This window comes from Balaenoptera ricei, chromosome 1 (assembly GCF_028023285.1).
Source record: "Balaenoptera ricei isolate mBalRic1 chromosome 1, mBalRic1.hap2, whole genome shotgun sequence".
In the NCBI taxonomy this organism is placed as follows: Eukaryota; Metazoa; Chordata; class Mammalia; order Artiodactyla; family Balaenopteridae; genus Balaenoptera; species Balaenoptera ricei.
Window position 1 is genome coordinate 44167433 of NC_082639.1, and position 27992 is coordinate 44195424.

Consider the following 27992-nt stretch of genomic DNA (forward strand, 5'->3'; position numbering starts at 1 on the left):
CTAACTGAATGAATGGATGGAGAAAAGGAGGAGAGAACATCCAAGAAGCCAGCCCTCACCCCAACTCCTTCTCCATTTCCAGTCTAAACTCCAGGCTAAGGGCAGCAGTCTCTGTCCTAACCCAACTCCTGAATTTGGCCTTTAGATCAGGTTCCTCTGGTAATGAAGCCTCAACTCCCCCGCAACTTATTCTGACCTGGCTTCCCCTTCTCATGATCAACTCCAAGGATCCTGAGTTGCCTTCAGCCTAACATCCCCAGAAGCTGAACTCCAGCCCTGAGAGCCCCATCTGCAGGTAGCCAGCAGCTATGCATGCCCTAGAGTAGCCATAAACTGGGCATGCCCCCTGGGCAGGCCCTGAGACAAGCACTGGAGACAGAGAAATGGACAAGGTGGTCTACTGGGGTCCTGAGTCTGCAAGGTATTTGAGATATATCTCAAAGAAGAACAGGCAAAGTCAGAAAGGAATAGGCATCTCCGTGTGAAATTGACAGAAGCCCATGGGCCAGCCTGGTGCCCATTGGCACAAGGCTCCAGCAACCAATCTTCGCTGGGCTCTTAATAGGACACTGAGTAGGAGATGTGGAAGATATAGAGGCTGAATCAGATAGAAGCCCAACCCTAAGGTAAAACTAAGCAAGGAGGATGTCAGGACATCTAGAAGGAGGTGTTCTAGGAACACAGTCACACCAACATTCCAGAAATACTAATATTCTAACAAAATAATATCCCAGCACACCACATTCCTTCACCTTGCCATTCCATTATGGGGGGCCACTCCACCCCACCAGCCTTCCTCTCTCTGCCATTCCAATGTTCTGCCCTACCAACATTCCTTCATACCATCACTCCAACATTTTAAAAGACCATTATGTACTACAATTGAAACTTTCAACCTTCCAACTTCCTTTGACCTAAAGCATTTATTTGTTTTTTGGTTCACTTATACCAATGGCTCTTAATATTTTGGGGAATACAGACTCCTTTGAAACATTAAAATCCATGGCTCCTTCTCCCCAGAAAAACAATATATGTACACGTAAATTTTGCAGATCATTGCAGATTTTCAATGACTATGGGCAAGATAGTCTAGACTCTAAATTATGAACTGTTTACTTTTACCCTATCTTAATCCAGAAAGACATTTAAGTAAAACAAGATCATTAAGTTTACGACAGGACAAGATAAGTTTGAGAAAAACAAAATAGGGACGAAGTGGAGCCTGGAATGATGCAAAAAGTACAGAACATAGTGACAGGCACAGCTAAATTTGCGTCTCATGTTTTTAGCTCTAAGACTTCCAGCAGCCAAGGCAAAAAGGGAAAGCTGTTCACTTACACAGTTCACTGTGTACATGAGATAAAAACAAAGCACTTACTCCTCAGGAGACACACAACTATTCTTGGTCTGAAGATCAGACAAGAATTTCTCCTGAGAGCCTCACAAAGAATGACAGAATGGACCATGACCTCAACAGGGCTCTCACGCAGCCCCAGAGATGTGTTACGCAATAGAGAGACCAACTCATCCCGGTTTGCCTGGGACTTGCTCAGTTTTAGCACTGAAAGTCTCGCGTCCCAGGAACCCTTTAGTCCCAGGCACACTGAGATTGGTTGGTCACCTTATTTGTGAGTTAAAGGTCAGTCAAAGCTTACCTGGGCTAAGGTTCTACAGAATTGTGTGTAGTCAAGATTATTCTTGGAGAGCCTTTCAATCACCCATCAAGCAGGAGTATAGAACCATCTCTGAACAGCACAGCCAATTTGTCCTCTAGCAATGGAACAGGTTGCTGTTTCTTTGGGGAGGTTTCTGATGAAGAGATTGGCTTGCTTGGGGGCAAGAAATACTAGAATCGCACTCAGTGTGGTGAAATGTGCACACACCGTGGATTGTACGGGGCATGTAGGAACTGATACCAACAGAAGGAACAGCAGATTTACCTCTCCCATGACACAGTCATCCTGCGGCATATGCTGAGTGGGTGAAATACTTAATATATTATTGGGCTTTCTCTTTCCATCTCTCTTTTTATTCACAGCAAGTAAAGTTGAATTTCTGTCAGTTAAATAAAAACAGTACCCACCCCATGGGGTTTGTGTGAGAATTAAAAGAGTTAATATTTACAAAGCACTTAGAACAGTACCTGACACAGAGTGAGTGTTTGCTCTTATTATTAATATAGATACGGTGGCACTTCACTGTGTGTCCTACAGCAATCCTCGATATAAGTTGATAGCAATTTGGGAAAAAGATATTCTGTGGCAGGGACCAGTTTTAGGGCCCCAGCCCTCTGTAGTTGGAACTTCACGAAGGGATAATGTCTAAACTTCCAGAGGAGCTGAGGGCTGCCTGCCTTCAGACAATCTTCCCTGAGCACTGGTTCTGAATCCAAGATCTTAAGCGTGAGTGACGGTGAACACTGGTGAGGGCCTTGCCCCTTTCAGTCCACTCCTTGCCTTAGAAGATCCCCAAATAACCACCCAGAGAGCAGCAACTCACCAAGCTCCCCCATGGTCCAGACTGCACACTGCTCTCATGCAGTCTGCTCTGGTCCTAGGGCAGGTAGCCCTGGCTGGCTGGGATCTGTTCAGAGGCCTGCACAATGCGAAATGCTATGCAGATGTGAGAGACCAGGGTTAGTATACAGTGGTGCTAAGTTCAGAGTCCAGAGGGATAATGAGACTGGAGATTGGGCAATGCCCATAGGGAGGAAAGGAGGGAACACCTAGGCAATTAATTCAGAAGGCGTAGCGTGGGTCATACTTGATATTTAATTATGTGGAGGTTAACAATTGGTAAGAAATCCCAAGACAGCTGGGTTCCTGAATCCTCCTCCAGCAGAGCACACATTCCCCAGAGGCTTAGCATCTCAGAGATGAAAGAAATAATGACTAACTGATTAATTTAACAAAGAGTAGATGCTTACTCTGGCCTAAACAGTGGGCTAATTGTCATGAAGTCTGACCTAAGTCCTAAGGTGGAAGGTGAAACTTCCTTGACTGCTGGCCAAATCCCAGCTCTACCACTTACCAACTCTGTGATTAGCAAATACTGACCTTTTCTAAGGCTCAGTTTACGTATCTATTAAATGGGAATAATGCTAAATAATAGCTACACCACAGGATTGTCTTGAAGATTAAATAAAACAATAACTAACAAACACTTAGATACAAGTATATGTCAAACACTGTTCTGCTTTCCATATGTAAACTCATTTTTTTTTTTTTAGAAAACTGAATCTTTTTTCCCTTTACTGTTAATTGTAGTTGATTTACAATGTTGTGTTAGTTTCAGGTGTACAGCAAAGTGATTCAGTTATACATACATATATATACATATATTACATATATATGTGTGTGAGTGTATATATATAAATCTATTTTTTTTCAGGTTCTTCTTTTTTTGGTTTTTGTTTTTGTTTTTTGGGGGGATTTTTTTTTTTTAATTCAAACTGTAAACTCATTGAATAACAATAATGCCAGGACGTTGGTACCATTCTTATTACCATTTTCCAGATGATGAAACGGAGGCACAGAGAGGTCAATTAAGTTGCTCCAAGTCACACAGCTAATAAGTGGTGGAGCCAGGACTGAAAGAAGGCAGTATGGCTCCAGAGCCTGTGTTCACGACCACTCTGCTGTCCTCTATGTTTTCAGTGGAGTGCTTAGCACAACTCCTTGCACATTGTAAGCACCCAATCAATGTTAGCTGCCAGTATTATGATTATATTTTTAACAGTTTTATTGAGGTATGCTTTATATATTGGGGTTATATTTTGACTATTAGAAAAGCCCTTCTCACACTGAGCAGAAACCCCCCTCAGATCATGCCTCTTCTCTGTGGGTTCCTGTTGTACCCCCAGAGCCTCCTTAGAGCCTGTCTTTCCCTTGCCCGGTTACAGCCTCTTAGAGATTTGCAGTCACAGATCAGACCCATTACGGTGGGACTTGGTCTGGCTTCTTTCCTGTCTGTTGGTGACTCAGCCATTGGCCCATAGGATTTGATGAGCCTCTGACAAGTCCCAGGACCACAGCAGGTTGGGGGCGGTTGCCTCCCACCCCAGAGCACAGCACCTACACAAATAAACTACAAAATGTGTGGGGTCCAGTGGAATAAAAATGAAAATGCAGGGCCCCTTGTTCAAAAATTATTAAGAATTTCAAGACAGTGACGGCAGAGCATTAAACTGAGCATGGGGCCCTGTGCAAATGCATGGATGGCACCTCCATGAAGCTGGCCCTGGAAAGCACCCTGCATCTTCAGCTCTTCATCGCCCCACCCCACCCTCAGCCCGTCCTACCATATGCGCATGTGGAGGCAGGGCCTGGGAAGCTCCTGGCACACCTGAGAAACACAGGAAGAATTTGGCACCAAGAGAGTTAAAGCCCACTTGGGCTCTGGAGTCTATCAGTTAGTTAAACGCCTACCTTGAACCTCACTGGCTATAAGTCTCAGTCTTCCCCCCACCCTCCTTGGCTCCCTTTGTCAGAGACAGCCCTCTGGGTTTAGTGGATGGTGGTACAAACACCAGACTAGGAGTTGGGAACTTACCATTGCCTTGCTAGACCACTGGAGGCATTTCATGCCCTCTCTGGTGTCAGTTTCTTTACCTATTAAATTAAATGGTTAAATTCAGTATCAAATGAAATGTTTTTTCACTGAGCACTGACCAGGCAAGTTCGCATTATAATAATCATATCATTAAACTAACTACTTATTATTTGCCAGACACCATTACATTACCAGACATATGACACCACTGTACATTTCTCCATTTAATCCCCATGACAATCCTGAGGTATTTTCCAGAACTCTAAAATATGAACTTGACAGGGGTAGTGATTTTTGTCTGCTTTTTTCATTGATGTATCCCCAGCTACTAGAACAATGCCTGGCACACAGTAGGTGCTCAAAAGCTATTTGTGGAACAAATGAATGAGGAAACAGGCTCAGAGAGGCAGCGATGTGATTTGTCTAAGGTCTTATCATTAGGAAACGCCAGAGACAGGACTCGAATCCTGCCTGGCTCCAAAGTCTATGCTTATGCTTATTCACCTGACATGTGGGTGTGATTCTCATTTTATAGATGAGGAAATAGGCTCAAGTGAATGGGGATCTCTGCTGCCTCTCAAATCCTGTGTTTCTAAGCACACGGGCCCCACTTTGCAGGAATAACATCCCTTTGAAAACCGATATCATTTGTCTCCTCTGCCTAGGACTCTTCAGGGGTCTAGAGAGTACTCTTCTCTTCTCACAGAAGCAGGGTCACTGGCAAAGGCACACCAGGCTCAAATCCTGCTCTGCTACATACTCACTGTGACCTTGGGCAAGTTCTCAACATTTGTGAGCCACAACATATTCATCTGTAAAATGGGTTCCATACTTCCTAGACCTTCCTCCAAGGATGTCCCCTCCTCCAGGAGGTGCCCTGCACACAGTGGGCCCTTAATAAACGTGGCTGTTATTACCCCACCCCAGAGCAGCTTCAGCTCGCTGCCACTGATGGCCGGAGTCCGCTGGGGCCTCCTGGAACCTGATCAGAGGCCACCGGCTTGGGGAGAGTAGGGTCAGCTGCTATTCTTGGAGTTGATGGAACCCAGCCGGGTTTCAAGTTCCCTCAAGGAGCCCTGACCCAGGCGGCTCAGCTGGTCATGTGAGCAGTGAGCTCTGACCTCAGCATGTTCTCCCGGGCCCTCCACATGGCCCAGGCTGGAGAGAACCCTGGGGCACAGAGCGTGCTGCAGGGAGACCATGTCCTCCTGAAGCTGACCTCAGCCTTTTAACTATGTTCATTAGCATCTACTTGGTGCCCAGAAGGGTGCTGTTTGGGGAATCTCCCAGAGACTGCAAAGAATTTTCAACATCTGGATGACAAGCAGGCTTAGACAGAGGAAAGAGGGATTAGGAGACAGGCAGGACTAAATTTTAACCCCAGCTGCACTACTTTCTGGGTCTGTGTGTCTCTTTGCAAGCCACTTTTTCTGTCTGGGCTTCAGTTTGTCTGAAAAATGGTGAGAATAAAAACTTCCTTAGAGGGTTGTTGAAAGGATGAGAGCATCTGGCACATAGTAGATGCTCAGTAAATGATCATTATTTAGACTGTGAGCTCCTAAATGATGGGGAACTTGTCAGATTCAGCTATGTCTCCAGTGCCCAACCTAGGGCCCAACCGAGAGGACACTCTCAGTGTTGGTTGAATGAATAATGAGTTACAGAGGCACTAAATGGCAATACCTCATGGGGATCCCATCTTTCACCACACTCAAACCCACCCCCACCCCAAACCTCATGTAGAATCAGTCACCTCTGCATCAGCCCTGACAGGTGAGCATCTACCCTTGGCTTGCACACTCCTATGATGGGAAGTTCACCTCTTCCCATGTCTTCCCATTCTGTCAAGTAAAAAGTTCTTCCTTCTATTCAGACCTCTATGAACTGAAGTCTGTCTCCTTGCAGCCTCCATCCACGGGGCCTAGTTTTGCTCTCTGGAGCTGTACGGAGTAAGCCTAGTTCTACTTCCAGAAGAGAGTCCCTCAGCGACTTATTACACAATTAGAATGTGCCAGGCATTGAGCTAAGCACCTCACTTACTTTATCTCATTTAACCCTTTAACCCACTCATTAGCCCTGAAAAGTAAATATTATCCCTACTTCAGAGGTGAGAAAAATGAGGCTCAGAGAGGTAACGTAACACATTTATATGTGGCAGAGAAATGATTTAAATCCAGATCCTTCTCCAAAGCACTACCTTTTCAATGCTCAATGGACCCACTGGAAAATAAGATTTATTCCCAGAGTCCCTTCCCTTCCCTTTCCTTCAATAAAGATTTATTTAGTACCTTATCTGTGAGGTCCTGAGCTAGGCCCTGGGAATAGAGATGAGTCAGACGTAATCCATGTGCTTGACACACTTACAGCCTATTCCAAACCCTGTGAAAAGAACTAGAGTCAGAAGCACAAGGACTGTCAGAGCATCACAGACCCTGGAAATCCAGGAGGGCTTCCTGGAGGATGTGACATCTGGGCTGAGTCTTGAAGGCTATTAGGAGTTGGCCAGGCTTGTCCCAAGTAGGGCAAGAAAGCAGGATGTTTTGGTGGAACTACTGTGCAAAGAGCTGAAGCTGTGGAGCCCAGACTGCGCGGGGGACCTGATGCCAAGAAGCTCAGACTATATACCACTTGAGCGGGTGCCTAAGAATCTCCTGGGATTTGCTTATTTAGAATCCTGATTTTTGGGAATTCCCTGGTGGTCCAGTGGTTAGGACTCTGCACTTCCACTGCAGGGGGCCTGGGTCTGATCCCTGGTCAGGGAACTAAGATCCCGCAAGCCACGTGGTGCAGCCAAAAAAAAAAATCCTGATTTTCTTTTAGTACGTCTAGGTGGACCCAAGAATCTCTGTTTTAAGTAGGTGCCCCAAGAGATTGAGGGGTAGGGGGTCACCGCTGCTGTAAGGGCCAAAAAGTCTTTGAAGGATTTCAAAGAGGACAGAATTCTTGGTCCCTATCTTTGGAACCTCATAGACTAACCAGGGAGACAAACAGGAAAATAAGTAATTATAATGAGGAGCAAAGACCATTAATTCTTAGAATTTCAAGAAAGATATTCTTATTATTCCAAGAGAAAGGTGTGGCATACTTGGACTTGTGATTCTTTAGCCATGAGGATATTAATATTGGTTTGCTGGCATTAAGTTACTGAGCATGTACTTTAGGGTGCCAGGGTGGCCCCGTGTTGGGTCCTTTTTCTTCATTGTTTCAAAACATTCTTTTTTTAAAAGACATCTTCCTGAATAGAATCCAAGAAAGAGTACCGATCCATTCATGTGCCAGCTCCGGCTTAGGAGCTTTTCTTGATAAGCAGTTAGTTTCAAAACCAGTACAGTCCTGCAGCTTACACCGGTTCTTGGATGTGCACAGAGGAGCCTGAGCCTGATTTGTCTTGGAGTGGTTGGGAGGCTAAGATGCCACTCTGTGCTGTTCATCTCAGCAAGCAGCCACTGTTGGCCTAGCATGTACCCAGGCTCAAGTCCCTGTTCTCCAGGAACTCAGAGTCTTGTTGGACGTGGACACCATAAATACACAAATAACACAGTGTGATCAGCACCGTGACAGATGGAAACTCCGGGCACTAGTGGGTAGAGAAAACCTCTATCCTGGCCTGGGGGATGAAGGGAATGCTTCCAGAACCTTAAAAGATGAAAGGCATTCTACTTAAAAGGTAGAAGGGCATTCCAGACAGAGGAACCAGCAAAACAAAAAGCACAGCAGTAAAAAACCAGCCTGGGTGTTTTTGTTATTACTTGTTTTTTTGGCTGGGGGGTGTGGGGGGCAGTGCAGAAAGTACAAGCAGTTCCCTGTTGCAGAAGCCTGTTAGGAACAAGATGGGGCTAAATACAGAGGAGGGACTGTATCATGGGGGTGGGGACACATGTGTTGGAGAAAGAATTTTGGCCTTTCCCCTTTAGACAGTGGGGAGGCCTGATTTATAAACTGTAACACAATCACCATTCCTCAAGCCTGGGGAGGGGCACCAGCTGGGAATAGTTTCCACTCTGGGCCCCCAGCAGGTGCAAGTCTTCTCAGGGACTCTGTCTCCACTGGGGCAGCAAGAGAAGGGAGGAGGCAAGGCAGGGCCCACCCCAGCCCCTCATCAGGCCTGCCTCCTGCAGCTGTTTGATGCCTGCACACCCCTAGAGAGCTGAGGCCCATCAGCTCCCTGGATGTGAAAAGAATGGCAGCAAAGGCAGACTGTTTTAGAAGCTAGACTACCTCACAAGCAAACATTGCCACTTGGAGAGAAAACAATTATCTAATTGTAAAATCTGGTCCCATAAAAATCTTTCTAAAGGAACAGTTATCATTCTGTGATAAGAGCTACTATTTAATCTTCTTAACAACCCTAGTAGAAGGCACTGTTATCCCCACGTGAGAGGTGACAAAATTGAGACCCAGAAGGTTGGGTAACTTGCCCAGGGTGGCACAGCCAATAAAGGGCAAAACCCACATTGGTACCCAGGTTAAGACCTTTAGACCTAGGAACTGGAAAGAGTCTGGTGCCACCAACCTCAATGTAGAATTCAAAATAAGAGATCTAAACTGCAAAACGAATATCAGGAAGCCAAGGCAGTTTTTTTTTTCCCCCCAAAGTGATTACTTAATGCTTTTTAAATACATAAAATTATTTTTTAATTTGTATTTTCTCATTCTTTAACACTTGCACTTAGTAATTCTTTGACTAAGCCAGAGTTGCCCACATCTGTAGGGCCTGAAGTCTAGGCCTTTTCCCTCTGCCATGCTCCCTCTCACAAAATTTTTCAAGCAATTTCATAAAACTTTGACAAATTAAAAATGTAAAGTATTTCTAAATTTTTTAAAAAATTAGCAAACAGCTTAAAAAAGTTTTTTTGTTCCCCTCGATCTCAAAGGCTCCAAATCAATACAGGTGGCTCCCCTATCCATCCATGTGCCCAGGCTAGAAATCTGGTTTTTTTTTAACCCCATGCTTGACTCCACCCTCCTCCTACTCCCACAGGCTCTTTAATCCATTTTCCACACTACAGTGATCTAATTTCCAAATGTCATCATCTCATTCTCCCGCTCAAAACCCGTCAGTGACTCTGTATGACAAAACCCAAATCTCAAGACCCCCCAGCCTCCTCCTCTCTCTCTGGGACTCCTGATTCCCTTTCTCACAGCCCTGAGCACTACACTGAGATTTTAGTGAGAACACTAACGAGAACACAAACCACTGGTCAATTATGAAACTTCTTCCCCATTACACCATCCAGCTCAAGCCTGGGATGGAGGAAAAATGCTGGATATAGTTGCCTGCTGGCCAGAAGACAGAGTAATGATCTTGTCTGCTGAGACCAGAGTGTGAAAACCCATTTTCAAACCTTACCTCAAAGGTTGCACAGAAGTGAGAAACTCAACCATGCTGGCTCTTATCAACCTATTCCTTCCCATAGCAACCTGGATATGAAATGGCCTTGGACCCTGCTGGACAATATATTATTATTCTTTGCATTTTTAAAAAATACATGTATTTATTTTATTTTTGGCTGCATTGGGTCTTCGTTGCTGCGCACGGGCTTTCTCTAGTTGTGGCAAGCAGGGGCTACCCTTCGTTGTGGTGCACGGGCTTCTCATTGCGGTGGCTTCTCTTGTTGCAGAGCATGGGCTCTAGGCGTGCGGGCTTCAGTAGGTGTGGCATGCAGGCTTAGTTGCTCCGCGGCATGTGGGATCTTCCCGGACCAGGGCTCGAACCCGTGTCCCCTGCACTGGCAGGTGGATTCTTAACCACTGCGCCACCAGGGAAGTCCCCGTTTCCACCTTTTGGCTTTTGTGAATGCTGCTACGAACATGGGTGTATAAATACTTCTTGGAGACCCTGCTATCAATTCTTTTGGATATAAACCCAGAAGTAGAATTACTAGACCATATAGTAATTCTATGTTTAATTTTTTGAGGAATCGCCATATTGTTTTCCATAGTGGCTGCACCATTTTACATTCCTACCAACAACGTATAAGGCTTTCAATTTCTCCACATCCTCTCCAATACACGTTGCAAAACTGAAAGCCCGAAAACATTAAGTGATGACAGAAATAATGATCATGTCATCAGCAGGCAAATGACAAGCTCGCCCCCTAGTGTCAAGTAAGGAAGATAACAGAAAAAGCAAACATTCTTAAAAGGCACAACCACCACAAAGAACATAATCTCTACCTTACCAAGAATCTGGAGCGAACACTAATAACACAAACTACTAATCAATCAAAATAGTTTATTCACAGGGACAGTTAAAAAGGTTCAGTTCTGAGGGACAAAACGTATCACCAGCCCTTGCATACAAATCCCTAGCTGAAGTTACCTTATTAGCTGTGCCAGATGAGTAGCCTGGGGATGTTAATTTTTACCGTGTGAATGTCTCCACTAAAGGAAGGCTTATGTTGTATCCTCTTTAGCAACCCTGAAGCATAACAGCCTTTAACTTTTACGTCACACGTAACTCCCAGTCTCTGAATTTGTTGAAAGATCTGACTCTAAAGGCAAAAAGGAAGCCCACACCCAATGATTAAGTCAGAGGGTGGCAGTCATGACTATAACTGTTCTTAGCTCCTTAAACCCGCTATTATGTAAATCAAGATACTTTCTGATTTTTTAAGCCCTCCCAACTAAAATAATGGTGATAATGATGATGACGTCTGATTCTTTCAGGCCCTGTGGCTGCTAATTTTTCCAACTCCCTGCTCTGTCTCTCCTGCCCACCCCTCCAATCTCTATGGCTCACTGGTTTGCTGTTTTTCACAGAGCTGCAAGAGTTTGAGAACCAAGATCCCATAAATGTGGATCACACCAGATAAAGGAATACTGATTGAAATACACATTTCAGACTACATCCCAGTAGGTGACACTCTGGGGCAATGGGTCTATACAATCAGAGCTACTGATATTAAATCCCAAGTCTTTCTGCTCCAGCAGGTCGACCTCCAAGGGCTGCATCAGAAATAGGAGGTGCCAGCCTCAAGCTGACTGTTGCCTAGGAGGGTGGGCCACACTACCCAAACGTTAAAGGCTGGACATTTTTCTGCTGCTCTTTGTGCAGCTGCCGGGCCCGATTTTTTAGCTCTTCAGCCTTAGCTTCGTCCTTATCGACACCATCCCCCAGCTTGTACATGCGGCTGGCATTGGCACAGGCCCAGACATGGCCTAGGTCACAGGCTTTCATTGAGTATTTGCATGCCAGGCCCATGTCCTTGGGAAAGCTGGGGGCACCCTGCAGGAACATGGTACTGAGGTTGAAGCAGCTAGATGCATAGCTGCCATCACAGGCCCTTGTGTAGTAGTCTCTGGCCCTCTCCAGATGGGGCTGGCCATCCTCATTGACCTGTCCATCATGTGCCAGGAGACCAACGTTGTGGCATGCCTCCAAGGACTTCTTTCCAGGCTTCTCACATGCCATCAGAAAGCAGCTGAAGGCAGCTTTCAGATCCTGGGTTAGTCCACCTGGGAGGAAGGAAAAAAAAGTCAACCTAAGCCAGGGCAGAACCTGAATGTCTCAGGCCAAAGTCAGGGAGCAATTCCTGAATAAAGTTTATATAGTTTGAGCTAAGGCAGCATGAAAAGAAGATGGCCTGGTATACTGCACACTTTCCAGCTTTTTTAGCCATGGAATCTTCTGTTCAAATGGTATCTTATAAGGAAGCTTAAACAGGTAAAAAGGGTGAAATGATAATATCTACCTCTGAGGGTAACAGCAAGATCACAGCATCTTATAAGCACTTCATTAAACATTTAATTTTAATATATACTGAATGTGTATTATTTGCCAATTAATATGCTAGGTTCTAAGGAACAGATACTGTCCCTGCCTTTGTGAATCTTGTGGTCTAATGAGACAGACATTAAACAAGCACACAAGTAAATGTATGATTATAAGTGTGACAAGCATATGGAGAAAAAGTACAGAATGCTATGAGAATGTATCAGGGCTCTGAACTAGGAGGGAGGGTCAAGGAAAGCTTCCCCAGGGGCTTCCCTGGTGGTGCAGTGGTTAAGAATCCTCCTGCCAATGCAGGGGACACGGGTTTGAGCCCTGGTCTGGGAAGATCCCACACGCCTCGGAGCAACTAAGCCCATGCGCCACAACTACTGAGCCTGCGCTCTGGAGCCTGCGAGCCACAACTACTGAGCCCGTGAGCCACGACTACTGAAGCCCGAGCACCTAGAGCCCGTGCTCTACAACAAGAGAAGCCACCACAGGGAGCAGCCCCCACACAGCAACGAAGAGTAGCCCCCGCTCGCCGCAGTTAGAGAAAGCCCACGCAGAGCAACGAAGACCCAACGCAGCCAAAAACAAAATTAAATTTAAAAAAAGGAAAGCTTCCCCAAAGAAGGGACATTTGAGCTGTGATGTAATAGAAAAAAGAAGGAAAATAAAATAAAATATGGAGTGGAAAAAAAAAAAAAAAGAAAAGAAAAAGGCAAAGAAAATTGTTCCAGGCAGCAGGAATAGGATACAAAGAGAAAAGGAGCCCATGTGGCTAGAACCCAGAAGTCACTACGGAAGGGAGGCTGGAGAGGCAGGCAGGGGCCAGATCATGGAGTGTCTGATGGGTCTCCTTAAGGACCTTGCACTTAATCCTAGGAGCAACGGGAAACTGCTAATGGATCACTTTAAGGAGAGGTGGTGACAGGGTTCACTTTTTTCTTTGTTTTTTGTTTTGTTTGTTTTGTTTTTTAATGGAACATTTCAAATCTCCATTCTCAAAAAGAGAAACATTTTAAGTAACTCAACATTTAGTTTTTAAAATCACTCCAAACATACCACCTAGAAATAACCATCATTATCATTAAGAGGACACTATTCCAGTCATCTTTATAGCATGTGTTCGAGTTAAATGTCGGCTGGCTGAATGGACAGCTAGACAGAAGTACAGTTGACCCTTGAATGATATGGGGGTTAGGGGCACCCACTCTCCACACAGCCAAAAATCCAAGAATAACTTAGAGTCAGCCCTCCCTAAATGTGGCTCCTCCACATCAGCAGACTCAACCAACAGAGGACTGTGTAGTACTACTGTAGTATTAATTATTGAAAAAAAATCTACCTGTAAGTGGACCTGCATAGTTCAAACCCGTGTTGTTCAAGGATCAGGTGTAATTTGAAAAACTGGATTACACATGCTACTTGTAAATAAAAAATTTAACTTTGATTTTACTTGCATTTATCGTTAAGACAACCAAACTGAAGTGAAGCTGAAGAAACTGCTAACTTCAAATGAATATTTCAACAGAGAAATTTCCTAAATGAGCCCCTAGAGTTATAGATTATTAAAAGGTTAGCATCACTGTTTTGTTTTGTTTTGTTTTTTAACCAAATTTCAGACAGTATTGACTCATGAGGATGTTGTCACCTCACACTTCTCCCTACCTCTCTTGCCCTGCCTTCTATTTTTTGTTAGATACGTTATTTCAACTTCGGGAGACACAGAGCACAGTGGTTACCAAAGCCTGGGCTCTGTAGCCAGAAAACCTAGGCGCCAGTCCTGGCTCCATTACTTGCTGGCAGTGTGACCTTAGACAAGCTACCTAAACTCTACAAAGCCTCAGTTTTCCTCATCTGTAAAATAAGGACAACAGTATCTACTTCATATTCTGGAAGCTTAAATGTGTCATTACAAAGAGCCTAGTACATAATAAGTGCTCAGTAAATGCTGTAGTATTTTTATGCCATAAAGGTTTATATTATTTACATTCTATTCAGTAACCCTAATTAGCCCAACATTCATTCTAAATGGGATTCTGCTCATCACCAGTCTTTTCATCAGAGCTCCTCCATTCCTGAATTATTTCTCTTGATTCACCTACTTACTGGTTATCAGATAGTTTTTTCTAGAAAAGCATATAGATTCTACAGCCTCTGAGTTCTTTCCGTTTTGAGAATGCATTCTTGCCACCTTTCTATTTAAACAGTATATAATTAGGTCTTGCTTTTATATCCAGCCTGATAAATCTATGCCTTTTACTGGAGTGTTTACTTAGATTTAATGCAATTCTTGATATAGCTGAGTTTAAGTCTACAACCTTATTTGTTTCCCATTTGTCCCAAATGTTTTTTGTTCCTTTTTTCCCTTTCTTACAATTCTTTTGAATTGTATATTTCTAATAGTCCATTTCATTCTCATCATTGGCTTTTTAGTAATACTTCTTTTATCAGTGGTTTACCTAGTGAAAATACTATATATACTTAATCACAATCTACCAAGAATTAATATTAAGCACTTCACGTATAATGTAAGAACCTTACAATAGTACACTTTCATTTACCACATTTCTATCCTTTGTACTACTGCTGTCATGTTTTACTTCTAAATATATTATTTATTTGTTTGACTTCTATATAGTGTAAGCCCCATAACATATAACTATTATTTTTGCTTCAGTTTTTTAAAGACATTAAGAAATGAGGAAAAAATTCTTACATTTACATGTATAGTCCAGTGCGCTTTCTTCTTTTGTATGGATCCTAGTGTCCACCTTTTTATCATTTTCCTTCTACCCAAACTTTTAATTTTTCTTGTAGTGTAGGTCTGCCAGCAACTCATTCACTCAGCTTTTATCTGAAAATGAATTTATTTCATTTCATTTATTTATTTATCTTTTTGGCTGTGCCACACAGATTGTGGGATTTAGTTCCCTGACCGGGGATTGAACCTGGGCCCTCGGCAGTGAGAGCGTGGAGTCCTAACCCTTGGACCGCCAGGGAATTCCCCATCTTCATTAAAAAAAATATTTTCAATAAAGTAGAATTCAAGTTTGACAGTTTTTTTCTTTCAGCATTTAAAAGATGTTGTTCTTTTGTCTTCTGGCTTAATTACTTCTGATGAGAAGTCAGTGATTATTCTCACCAATGTTCCCCACAATGTGTTTTTTTCTCTGACTGCTTTTAAGATTTTCTCTTTAACTTTGGCTTTCAGCAAATGGTAATAATGTGTCTAGGTATGATTTCATTGGTTACCCTGTTTGGATCCACTAAGCTTCATGGATCTGTGGAGTGGTATTTTTCATCAAATTTGGAAATTTTATACTGTTATTTCTTCAAATACTTTTTTCTGCCCCAACCTCTTCTCTTTCTGGACTCCAATACATGTTATGTTAGATTAAGGGATAGTGAACCCCACAGGTTGAGGCTCTGTGTTGTTGTTGTTTTGCTTTTACTCTCTCAGTGCTTCAGTTTACATAACATCTTCAATCCTGTCTTCAAGTTCACTGATCTTTCAAATTCACTGATTATTTCCTTCTGATGTGTCCAATTTGCTATTAAGCCTGTCCAGTGAATTTTTCATTTCAAATAGTACGTTTTTCAATTGCAGGATTTCATTTGGTTCTTTTTAATAGTTTTAATTTCTGTGATGAGATCTCCCATCTGTTCATTCATTGTGTCCATCTTTTATTTAAACCCTTTAATAAATTTATTTTCCTTGTTTAAAAATATTTGACTGCTAATTCCAACATCCCTGTCACATCTGGGTCTGTTTCTATTGACTGCTTTTTTTCTGTTTAGCAATTTCTTACTTTATGCTGGACATTGTAGATGCTACTTTGTTCACTCTGGTTTTGTTGTATTCATTTAAAGACTGTTATACTCTGGTTTCTCTTCAGATCACATAAATCTTTCACCTTTTACTAAAGACTGTTGAGTTTTGTTCTCACAAGTAACTAATTCACTGGTGAATCAGCCTGATCCTTTTGAGGCTTGTTTCTAAGTTTTGGAACCTTTCTGCAGTCTGTATTCAATGAGGTCTCTCCACCCTGGCTGGTGGAATTCAAACAACTCCCAACACTGTGAAACCTCTGGAGTCTCTTTTCAGTTCACACCTCCCCAGTAGCTTTTCACTGCAAGGTCTCTCAGAGTCTCCTCCTATGCATGTGCAGCTTAACACTGAGCCAAAGACTTAAGAGCACCCCTATGTGGCTATCTGGAGCTCCTTCTCTGTGTAGCTCCTTCTTCTCTGGTATCCTGTCCTGCAAACTCTGGCAGCCTCAGTGGCCAGAAACTCTGACCTCTGCCTCATCAGTTCAGCAAGACTATCATACTCTACTTGGCTTCCACCTCTTTGTGCCTAGTCTGAAAAGTAACTCCAGGCAAAAAGCCAAAGCAATCATTCATGGGGCTCATCCTGCGTGTTTCCCTTTTCTCAGGAATCACTGTACTGCACTGCCTATTTTCCAATGTCTGAAAATAGTTGCTTCATATATTTTATTGAATCCATGGTTTATATCCTTAAAAGTTCATTTTAGTTGCCTTATGGAAAGAAGATTAGATACCTACATTAATGAAGCAGGAGAGGAAGGTGGCTTGGATAAATATGGTAGCAGGAAAGGGAGAGACAGGACAGATTTGAAACATATTTTAGAGCTAAACTGGCCACAAGCTACTAGGCAGGGAGAGATACCACTGGCTAAACTGGAAGACAACAGGGGTGCAATATTTGGGAGAAAAAGAAAACAATTAAGAATTCTATATTGGATTTGTTAAGTTTGCGATGCCTGTAAGAACTCCAAGTCAAATTTTCCAGTAAACAGTCAACTATATGCAGTCTGGAGTGGTTTTGCCTAGAGATAAAGGTTTGTTTGCAATTATCATCACTAACTTATCATTCATCGCCACATCCTAGAGACCACCACTATTAACTTTTGGTGTATTTCCTCCTACTACCTTTTCAATGTAGTTTGGTCTTGTTTTTACATGTTGTAATTGTGTGTTCTTCACTCCCCATTAGAAACCCATCTTCATATGTTTTATTAAGAATATTTCATCAAAGAGATATATCAGAGTTACTTTCCACTTCCTTTCATAAGACATTTAAATGGCTTCACAAAAATAGTTCAAAGCTGATTTCACTGATGAAAACACCTGGGCAAAATATTCCTTGGGTCACTCTAAGTGTCCAATCCAAGGTAACTTCTGCAGCAACCAACATAAACCAGACCTGTTCACACTGATAGTAGGTTTTACAATTTAACAAAGCAGTCACATGTGAGTTCATTTGATGCTCAGAAAAATCCTATGAATAAGGTGTGAGCTGACCTTATTACTCCAATTTTGTCATTGAGGTATTTGTAGCTCAGGGAAGGAAAATGCCTTGCCTGATACCACACTGTCAATTAGCGCTCAGGATGAAAAGTGACCTCCCACTCTTCCCCACTGTCCCAAGCTATCCTTGATAAAAGGAGAGTTATTAACCAGTCTTTGTCAAGAAAGGACACTGGGTGTGTTTTCAGAACAGAGGGCAAATTCTCAGGCTCAGAACTAGGCAGGGGGGTCAACAGTATTGGTTTTTAGGCATGGCAGGGCCCAAGGTCTCCTAACCAACAATCCAAAAGAGTCTGAGGAGCAAAGATCAGCTAATGGGATCTCCTGTGACGACACCTGACCTCGAGGAAATTATTTAACAATGTCAGCTTAACAGAGGATCAAGTATTATTCTCTAAACACTCTGTGTTCTTTCACCTGCTTACCTGCTTTCTATTCTGAAGAGAAGACATAACTCTATTCTACCTCCAGCAAATAAAATCTGCTCTGTCCTTTAAGAACCAGTTTCAATGCCTCCTCCTCTCAGCACCCCCTGATGATGACATGCTCCCAGAACTGAACCCCCAAAGTACTTTACATGTCTCTCTATAAAGACACTTATCAAGCTCTCCCAGGTTAACAGGTATTAGTATAAATACTTCTTCCCTGGGGAGGGGGTGAAAAAAAAAAAGATTTCTTCCCCACACTGGTCCATCTTTGCTTCACTGTACAGAGTAAATACTAAAAATTTGCTCAACAAAGGAGCACTTAAGAAAAAAAAAAAGTCTCAGTGCACAATCATTAATCATATAAGTTTGTCAAAGAGAAGGGAAAATAATTTCACAACCTCCACAATCTCTTTTGTTCTCCTTAATTCAATAAGGAACTCAAAGTCCCTGTGGAAAATGCAGTAAAATATGATATAAAGACAAAAGGAACCCAAAACTTTACCAAGACACAAATTCAGAGACTAAACAGCTAGGAACATTTTTATTTTTGCACAGTGTATTATATAGCTGAGTTCACATCATATGTAATTTTGTGTTCAGCTTTCTTCACTGAACATTATATCATAAACCTTTCCTGATGTCAACAAAAATTATTTTAAAACATTATTTTTTTCTTTTTTCACATCTTTATTGGAGTATAATTGCTTTACAATGGTGTGTTAGTTTCTGCTGTACAACAAAGTGAATCAGCTATACATATACATATATCCCCATATCCCCTCCCTCTTGAGCCTCCCTCCCACCCTCCCTATCCCACCCCTCTAGGTCGTCACAAAGCATCAAGTTGATCTCCTTGTGCTATGCAGCAGCTTCCCACTAGCCATTCATTTTACATTTGGTTGTGTACATATGTCAATGCTACTCTCTCACTTCATCCCAGCTTCCCCTTCCCCACCTCAAGTCCGTTCTCTACGTCTGCGTCTTTATACCTGTCCTGCCACTAGGTTCATCAGTACCACTTTTTTAGATTCCATATGTATGTGTTAGCATACGGTATTTGTTTTGCTCTGACTTACTTCACTCTGTATGACAGATTCTGGGTCCATCCACCTCACTACAAATAACTCAATTTCATTCCTTTTTATGGCTGAGTAATATTCCATTGTATGTATGTGCCATATCTTCTTTATCCATTCATCCGTTGATGGACATTCTGGTTGCTTCCATGTCCTGGCTGTTGTAAACAGTGCTGCAATGAACATCATGGTACATGTCTCTTTTTGAATTATGGTTTTCTCAGGGTATATGCCCAGTAGTGGGATTGCTGGGTCGTACAGTAGTTCTATTTTTAGTTTTTTAAGGAACCTCCATACTGTTCTCCATAGTGGCTGTATCAATTTACATTCCCACCAACAGTGCAAGAGGCTTCCCTTTTCTCCACACCCTCTCCAGCATTTATTGTTTGTAGATTTTTTGATGATGGCCATTCTGACCGGTGTGAGGTGATACCTCATTGTGGTTTTGATTTGCATTTCTCTAATGATTAGTGATGTTGAGCATCGTTTCATGTATTTGTTGGCAATCTGTATATCTTCTTTGGAGAAATGTCTATTTAGGCCTTCTGCCCATTTTTGGATTGGATTGTTTGTTTTTTTGATATTGAGCTGCATGAGCTGCTTGTATATTTTGGAGATTAATCCTTTGTCGGTCGTTTTGTTTGCAAATATTTTCTCCCATTCTGAGGGTTGTCTTTTCATCTTGTTTATGGTTTCCTTTGCTGTGCAAAAGCTTTTAACTTTCATTAGGTCCTATTTGTTTATTTTTGCTTTTATTTCCCTTACTTTAGGAGGTGGGGCAAAAAGGATCTCGTTGTGATTTATGTCAGTAGAGTGTTCTGCTTATGTAGAAACATTATTTTTTTTAAAATAAATTTATTTATTTGTTTATTTATTTTTGGCTGCATTGGGTCTTCATTGCTGAGCACGGGCTTTCTCTAGTTGCGGCGAGCAGGGGCTACTCTTTGTTGCGGTGCGTGGGCCTCTCACTGCAGTGGCTTCTCTTGTTGCAGAGCACAGGCTCTAGGCGTGCGAGTTCAGTAGTTGTGGCACGTGGGCTCAGTAGTTGTGGCTCGCAGGCTCTAGAGCACAGGCTTAGTAGTTGTGGTGCACAGGCTTAGTTGCTCCGCGGCATGTGGGATCTTCCCGGACCAGGGCTCGAACCTGTGTCCTCTGCATTGGCAGGCAGATTCTTAACCACTGCGCCACGAGGGAAGTCCCAAAACATTATTTTTTAATGGGCTAAATAACATTCCAGCTGCTGGAAGTAAATTATTTATTTAACTCAACTGCTACTGTTGGCACATAGATTTTTTTAAAAAAATAACTAATATAATGCAGTTATATATTACTTATAAATTATAAATTAATGAAAATAAAATTCTGCCAGATAGATAATGCTGGGGTGAGAATCTTTGCATATAATCTTTATTTGCATTTCCAGTTATTTCCTTAGGAAAAGATACTAGGAGAGTTACTAAGCCAAAGAAATGCTCCTCTGCTCAAGCAAGGGAACCTGATATTCCTATTAATGCTAAACTTTCTTCAACTTTGAGATTACCACAGACCCCATGTCCCATGTGAAGGCAGAAATAGCACACACAGCTCTAGAGATTTAAAAAGACATCCTCTTCATCAAACTTTCACTGAACATCCTTCTAACCAGGCTTCACTGGGTACTGGGAACAAGGGATCATCCTCAAAAAGCTCATGCTCTAGTGAGCAAAAACAGAGTTCCCTGTCTAAAGTCATATTCCCTATTTGTGGTGGTTTTAAAATATACCCATAAATTCTTTTTCTTTTTAATTTATTTAATTCATTTATTTAAATAAATTTATTTTTGGCTGCGTTGGGTCTTCGTTGCTGTGCGTGGGCTTTCTCTAGTTGTGGCGGCGAGCAGGGGCTACTCTTCATTGTGGTGTGCAGGCCTCTCATTGCGGTGGCTTCTCTTGTTGCGGAACACGGGATCTAGGTGTGTGGGCTTCAGTAGTTGCGGCACGCAGGTTCAGTAGTTGTGGCATGCAGGTTCAGTAGTTGTAGTTCGTGGGCTCTAGAGCACAGGCTCAGTAGTTGTGGTGCAAGGCTTAGTTGCTCCACGGCACATGGGATCTTCCTGGACCAGGGCTCGAACCCGTGTCCCCTGCATTGGCAGGCAGATTCTTAACCACTGTGCCACCAGGGAAGTCCCAACCCATAAATTCTTGATATTCCTTCCTTCAACAGGTGGAATTTAAGTTTTCTCCAATTAGTGTAAGCTAAACTTACTGACTCATTTCTAATAAACAGAGTGGGGTAGAAATGAAAAGTATGTGACTTCCAAGGGTATAGTATAAAAGACACTGTGGATTCCATCTTGCTCCCTCTTTGGATCACTCACTCTGGAGGAAGCCAGATGCCATGTCACCGGGACATACAAGTAGCCCATGAAGAGATCCATGTGACAAGGAACTGAGGTCTCCTGACAACAGCTGGCAAGGAACAGACGCTTTCACCAACAGCCACGTGAGCGAGTCAGCTTAGGATTGGAAACTCTGGTTCCAGTCTAACCTTCAAAGGACTACAGCCCTGGCTCCCTGGCTAATGTCTTGACTGCAACCTCACTGAGAGACCCTGAGGCACACAGCTCAGCCACTCCCAAATTCCTGACCCACAGAAACTATGTGAAATGATAGGTTTGTTGGGATAATTTGTTATTTAGCAATAGATAACTTAAACACTACTGAATACCAACTGCAATTAGGTCATGAGGAGAAAAGCAGATGGAAAGGAATTAATTATTGGTCCCTTCCTCTGTGCCAGGCACATGCTGATGCCTTTACCTACATTACCTTATTTAATCCTGACAACAACCCTACGAAGCAAGTACTATTTTTTTCTCCATTTTACAGGTGATATAACTGATGCACAGAGTTAACGTGACCGGCTCAAGGTCCCACTACTTGCAAACAGCATTCCTTAAGGTCTGCCTGACTTGAAAGGCTGTGCTCGTCCCTCCATCACTTTGCTAAACTCTTGACTCCAAATTTTCCTACAACATGCTTCCCCAATGCCTGTGAGGACCCTTCTGTAAAGAGGGCTCAGTATGAGCCTCAGGATGTGATGTCAGCACTACCATCAATGATAAGGACCAAAGAAAGCAGGCCCCTCCTTACCTTTCCCAGTCACATAATAGGCCCCCAGTTTGTAGCAGCTATCACTGTGTTTGTTCTCTTCACAGTTGAACTTCAACACCTTGGCAGCCTCAACAAAATTCTTCTGGATCCCTTCCAAATAGTCCACCAGACGATAGCAACCTGTGAGGAAAGGGCAAAAGCTGCTGTTCAAGTCCGGGGCAGTGGGGAGGGTCCAGGTGTGGCAGGCCAGATGTGCCTTTTATTTAGGACCAGGCTCTCTCCTCCTGAGGTGTGGCAAGGTGAACTCGCCACAAAGAATGCAGGTCGTGTTCAGCCACTCCTACAAATGGCACTGTCCGCCCTCAGCCTAGGACAGAGCAATGTACAGACTGGGGAGACCTTGGCCCCGCACTGGCTCCACCACTCACCAACCCTCTGTTCCCTGTCAGCAAGGCCCAAAGACGCACTGGCTTGCATAATGAAACTTTGCTAGCTTTAGAACTTCTCAGGAAGTTCAGCAGTAAAACACTGAGAACCAACAGGGTCCATGAGCTAGTCTTCATAGCTGCAAGAAAGGGATGCTTTGATGACTATACCTTAATCCTTGGCCAGGCTGGGTACATTAAGAAGAAAGAGTCGAAATGGCAGCTACCAAAGGAGTTGGAAATAGACTCCCTCTCCTTGGCAGTCTCTAGTCCCAGCAAGCCTCTCCTTAAACATCTCTCTCCTCTGTCCCTTTTTTTTCATCCACAATAACACCCATCTCTTGTTCATTTTCATTCAACAAATATTTGAGCATCTATCTGCATCAATGTACAAGACACTGCTTTAATTGCTGGGAATACAGTCACTTGCCTGCCTAAAAATTACATTGTAGAGGAGGAAATACAATAAATAAGTAAATAGGTTAGCAAGATGCATTCAAACCTTAATAAACAAATATGACTGAACTAAAACAGGATAAGATAGTTCGTTGTGCATGTTGGGGGAATGGTTAACATAGACTGGGCGATCAGGGAGGGCCTTATTGGGGACTTCAATGTGTAAGCTGAGATGTGAATAACATGAATGAACTAGCTATTTAAAGACAATGAAATGGGAAGGAGGCAGAAAGTCTCAGGCACAAGGAACAGTAAATAAAAAGACCCAAAAGAGGGAATAAGCTTGGCACAAATAAGGTATAATGTGGCTGGATCCAGGAAGAAAGAGGCAGGAAGTGAGGAGAAGGCAGGGACCAATCACAGGGCCTTGTAGAAGATAGGAAGAAATTGGGATTTTACTCCAAGTCAATGGCAAACCACTGGAGGGTTTTAAGAAGGGAAGCAATATGATTCGATTTGCATTTTTAAAAGGTCATTCTAATATATATGTTTGTATGTGTCTGGATGAATATGGAGGAAGTTAAGTGTGAAGGGACACACTTCAACACTGATAGTAACAAAAATGTGTTACTTTGTCATTTAAAAATCTAACAAACATTTAAAATAACAAAATAAAAATTTAATTATCAGTCTGTGAGTAGAGAATAGATTTTAAGGGAGTGACGGTGCAAATGGAGAGTCAAGTTAGAAGGCTATTTCAGTAACCCAGGTGAGAAATGATGATTTTGAAGACTAATATAGAAGTAGCTATAGTAACTACAGCCTCCTCTCGGGCTCTCCTTCTAAAGTGCTGCAGCCTGCCCTTCTTATATGCCCACCCTCCTCTACTTCACTGCTCCGTACATCTCCAGAGTACAAAAACATGTATGGCTTTCCACTGCCTACAGAATAAAGTCTAAAAGCCTTTCCGTAGCATTCAAGGTCTGACACACTCCATAAACAAGACGAAAAGACAACCCTCAGAATGGGAGAAAATATTTGCAAACAAAACGACCGACAAAGGATTAATCTCCAAAATTTACAAGCAGCTCATGCTGCTCAATATCAAAATAACAAACAACCCAATCCAAAAATGGGCAGAAGATCTAAATAGACATTTCTCCAAAGAAGATACACAGATTGCCAACCAACACATGAAAGAATGCTCAACATCACTAATTGTTAGAGAAATGCAAATCAAAACTACAATGAGGTATCCCCTCACACCAGTCAGAATGGCCATCATCAAAAAATCTACAAACAATAAATGCTGGAGAGGGTGTGGAGAAAAGGGAACCCTCTTGCACTGTTGGTGGGAATGTAAATTGATACAGCCACTATGGAGAACAGTATGGAGGTTCCTTAAAAAACTAAAAATAGAACTACTGTACGACCCAGCAATCCCACTACTGGGCATATACCCTGAGAAAACCATAATTCAAAAAGAGTCATGTACCACAATGTTCACTGCAGCTCTATTTACAATAGCCAGGACATGGAAGCAACCTAAGTGTCCATGGACAGATGAATGGATAAAGAAGATGTGGCACATATATACAATGGAATATTACTCAGCCATATAAAGAAATGAAATTGAGTTATTTGTAGTGAGGTGGATGGACCTAGAGTCTGTCATACAGAGTGAAGTAAGTCAGAAAGAGAAAAACAAATACCGAATACTAACACATATATATGGAATCTAAGAAAAAAAAATGGGTTCTGAAGAATCTAGGGGCAGGACAGGAATAAAGACACAGATGTAGAGAATGGACTTGAGGACAGGGGGAGGGGGAAGGGTGAGCTGGGACGAAGTAAGAGACTGGCATGGACTTATATACATTACCAAATGTAAAACAGATAGCTAGTGGGAAGCAGCCGCATAGCACAGGGAGATCAGCTGGGTGCTTTGTGACCACCTAGAGGGGTGGGATAGGGAGGGTGGGAGGGAGACGCAAGAGGGAGGAGATATAGGGATATATGTATATGTACAGCTGATTCACTTTGTTATAAAGCAGAAACTAACACACCATTGTAAAGCAATTATACTCCAATAAAGATGTTAAAAAAAAAAAAAGGTCTGACACACTGTGGCCCAGGGTCCCCGTCAATCTTATTTCTGACTACATTCTGACTTCAACCTTCCAAAAGAGCATTTTCTTCTCTTCCTCTGCTCCATTTTATCAACACTACTTGCCTATCCCTCCTGACCTCTTCCAGAAGTCTTCCCCAACCATTCTGCTCTTCAGTGACTCCAACTCCTGTGAAATCTCCCTACACTCAGGACATAGACCAGCCCTCAAAGAACAACCCTGGGTTCTTTTTAAGCCATCATACACTGCAGAGCTACTCTGTAGTTGGTCAGCTTCAAGCTAGACTGCAAGCTATTTGAAGGTAGGGCCAGTGCCATTTTTTCCCCCCCTTTATAAAAATGAAGTAAGAAGAAGAAAACCACCCAAAGATACTGACTGCTCTGCGTGGCCCCTTCTGGACATCACCATCCACCCACACACTGAAGTCAACTCAATGTTCCCAGAACACACGGGGCACATTCACGCCTCAGAGCCTTTTCACTAGCTGTTACCTCTGCCTGGCATGATTCTCCCTTACCTTCTTCAACACTGTTCAAATGCCACTCTCCCAATGATTCTCCCTGACCACTCAATTTAAAATTGCCCTCCTGAACTCCTGATACCTCTCAGTCAGTTCTTTTTCCCACTGCACTTACTACCTTCTAACACACTATCTCATTTATTTTCTTATGTTTATTGTCCAATACCCCCCACTAGAACATAAGCTCCACGAGGACAGGACGTTTTATCAGTTGACTGATGTAGCCCCAGTCCCTCTACTCCAAACGCCCGCGCGCTTTTCTTCCTTCCAGCCCGGCCTCCAGGCTCGGTGCCGCCGGCAGAGTAAGCCCCGGCTGCGAGCCCCGCAAGTCACGTGGAACCCATCCCGCCCCTCCCCAACACACAAAGAGCCGTCCGCGTCCTACAGACCCCGCGTCTCCGGCCCGCGGCCCCTTCCAGATCCTCTCAGAGGTCGCTCGCGTGACCCGTCCAGCCCCCCGTCCCTGCGCACCGAGCCCTCACGTGTCCTTAAGGCCGTGCAGGCGGCGCTCACCGTCCGGGTCCTTCTCGCGGTAGCACTGGTAGTTGCACTCCACCTCCATGTTCTCCAGAAAGGACTTCACCTGCTCCTCGTCCTGGAAGTCCACCACGCCCGCCATGGCTCTTGCTCGCCCAGCCAAAATCACCCAGCCAGTCTGCTCATGGCCACGCCGCCCGCCCGCCCCACGGTCACGTGAGCCGGCGGAGGGGCGGGGCCTGGGAGGGGCGTGCCGCCGAGGTCCGCGGTCACCCGGGCGTCCGGAAGGCACCGTGCCCGGAGCCTAGGCTCTCCTCTGTCCTCATGCTGTTAGTCTTTGGCTGTCCCATCTTTCCCTCTGGTCAGCCCACTCCTGAAAGTGGTAGCAGTCTTTCTGCAGCACTTTGTGCCAGCCTTGTGGTCTTAATGCTTCTCTGCCTGCAGTCATTTATTCCATTCATTCGTTAATTCGGTGTTCCCTAAGCGCCTCTGTGTGCGTCACCAAGTGCTTGGCTTTAGTAATACAACAGCTAGGAAGTATGGTCCCTGCCTTTAAAGAGCTTGCAGTTTAGTAGGAAAGCATTTGTTTATTCATTCAGCAAGTATTTTGAGCACCTACTATGTGCCAGGTGTAGCTAGACAAACCAGTGTTCATAAGTCTGTACAAGTGCAATGAAAAATCTGGTTCATCTCTGCTTTCCTAAGCAGAGCTTTATACTAATACTATACTAATTCTCATGGCACTCATTGTGACCCTATGGGGTAGGAATTATTGTTATCCCCATTCTCCCAATGAGGAAACTGAGGTACAGAGAGGTTAACTTGTCCAAGGTCACACAGGAAGTGAGAGAGTTGTGCCGTAAATCTTTTTTAAATAAAAGAATGGGTACAGGAGGAACATGTCAAAGACATAGGAAGGAGGAGAGGAACTTCAGCTGGTTTTTGCTTTTTCTCCTGCTCAGAATCATTGGTTCCATAAAGCCTAGACTGAAAGCTCTCCAAAGACAGTCAGTTCCTATTCATCTTTGAGTCCCAGCCATTCCTCCTCTAGAGCCCTCAGTGGAGCTCAGTCCATGGTTTCCCATCACCTATAGCAATGCTTCCCAAATGGCTTCATTATTAACCTATCCCTAACGGCATCAGAGAGTGGACTACTTCCAACCACGCACGTCCTTATTGTAGAGCAGCTGACTGTACGTGGGAAATGTCTTTGAAATCCCAGTTTTATTTTAAAAGTTCATTTGTTTTTACATTCAATTCCATAATACATCCTTCGTAGCATAACACATTCCAGTTGCTATGCCACATTTACTAGTGGTTTCTCAAACCCCCGATCACCTTGGGAGGTTCCCTCAGTACACATGTCTCAGATAGAGAAACCCTGACCTTTGATTTTGAGTTCACCTTCCTTTGGCTGGCCTCCAAAGCCCTGTACAATCTAATTCTAGCCTCATCTCCTGCCTCTCCTCCCCCATATCCCACCCAACTTTCTGTTCTTTGGATGGGTCCCAGGTTTGTGTCCCTGTTTACTATTGCTCTTGATGCGTGGACCACCCTTCTCAAATCAGAGAACTTCTCCTCTGTAATGTCTTCCCAGATGCGACAACCATACACTCCTAGAGTAGATTTAGATCCTCTGACTTCAGTGTTCCACCCCACTTGGTCTATTCTGACATAATGTAGTAGGGGATGACTGGCTTTGGAGGGCAGACAGATCTCAGTCAGAGTCTATGTCCCATGTTTACTAAATTGTGACCTTGACTCAATCACATGTGTGAGCCTGATTCCTCTTCTGTAAATGAAGATCCCTTGTGGGCTTCCCTGGTGGTGCAGTGGTTAAGAATCCA

The 27992-nt window shown here is 43.4% G+C and overlaps 1 protein-coding gene across 1 annotated transcript; it reads right to left on the bottom strand.

The window, feature by feature from the left end:
• Positions 1-10769: 10769 nt before the first annotated feature.
• Positions 10770-26356, bottom strand: LOC132349794 (cytochrome c oxidase assembly factor 7). The gene is made up of 3 exons (XM_059898561.1): positions 26182-26356; positions 22238-22378; positions 10770-12009 (listed from the first exon to the last, which is right to left on the bottom strand). The coding sequence occupies exons 1-3, from the start codon at positions 26285-26287 to the stop codon at positions 11561-11563; spliced, it is 696 nt and encodes a 231-aa protein (XP_059754544.1). The 5' UTR covers positions 26288-26356; the 3' UTR covers positions 10770-11560.
• Positions 26357-27992: the final 1636 nt, after the last annotated feature.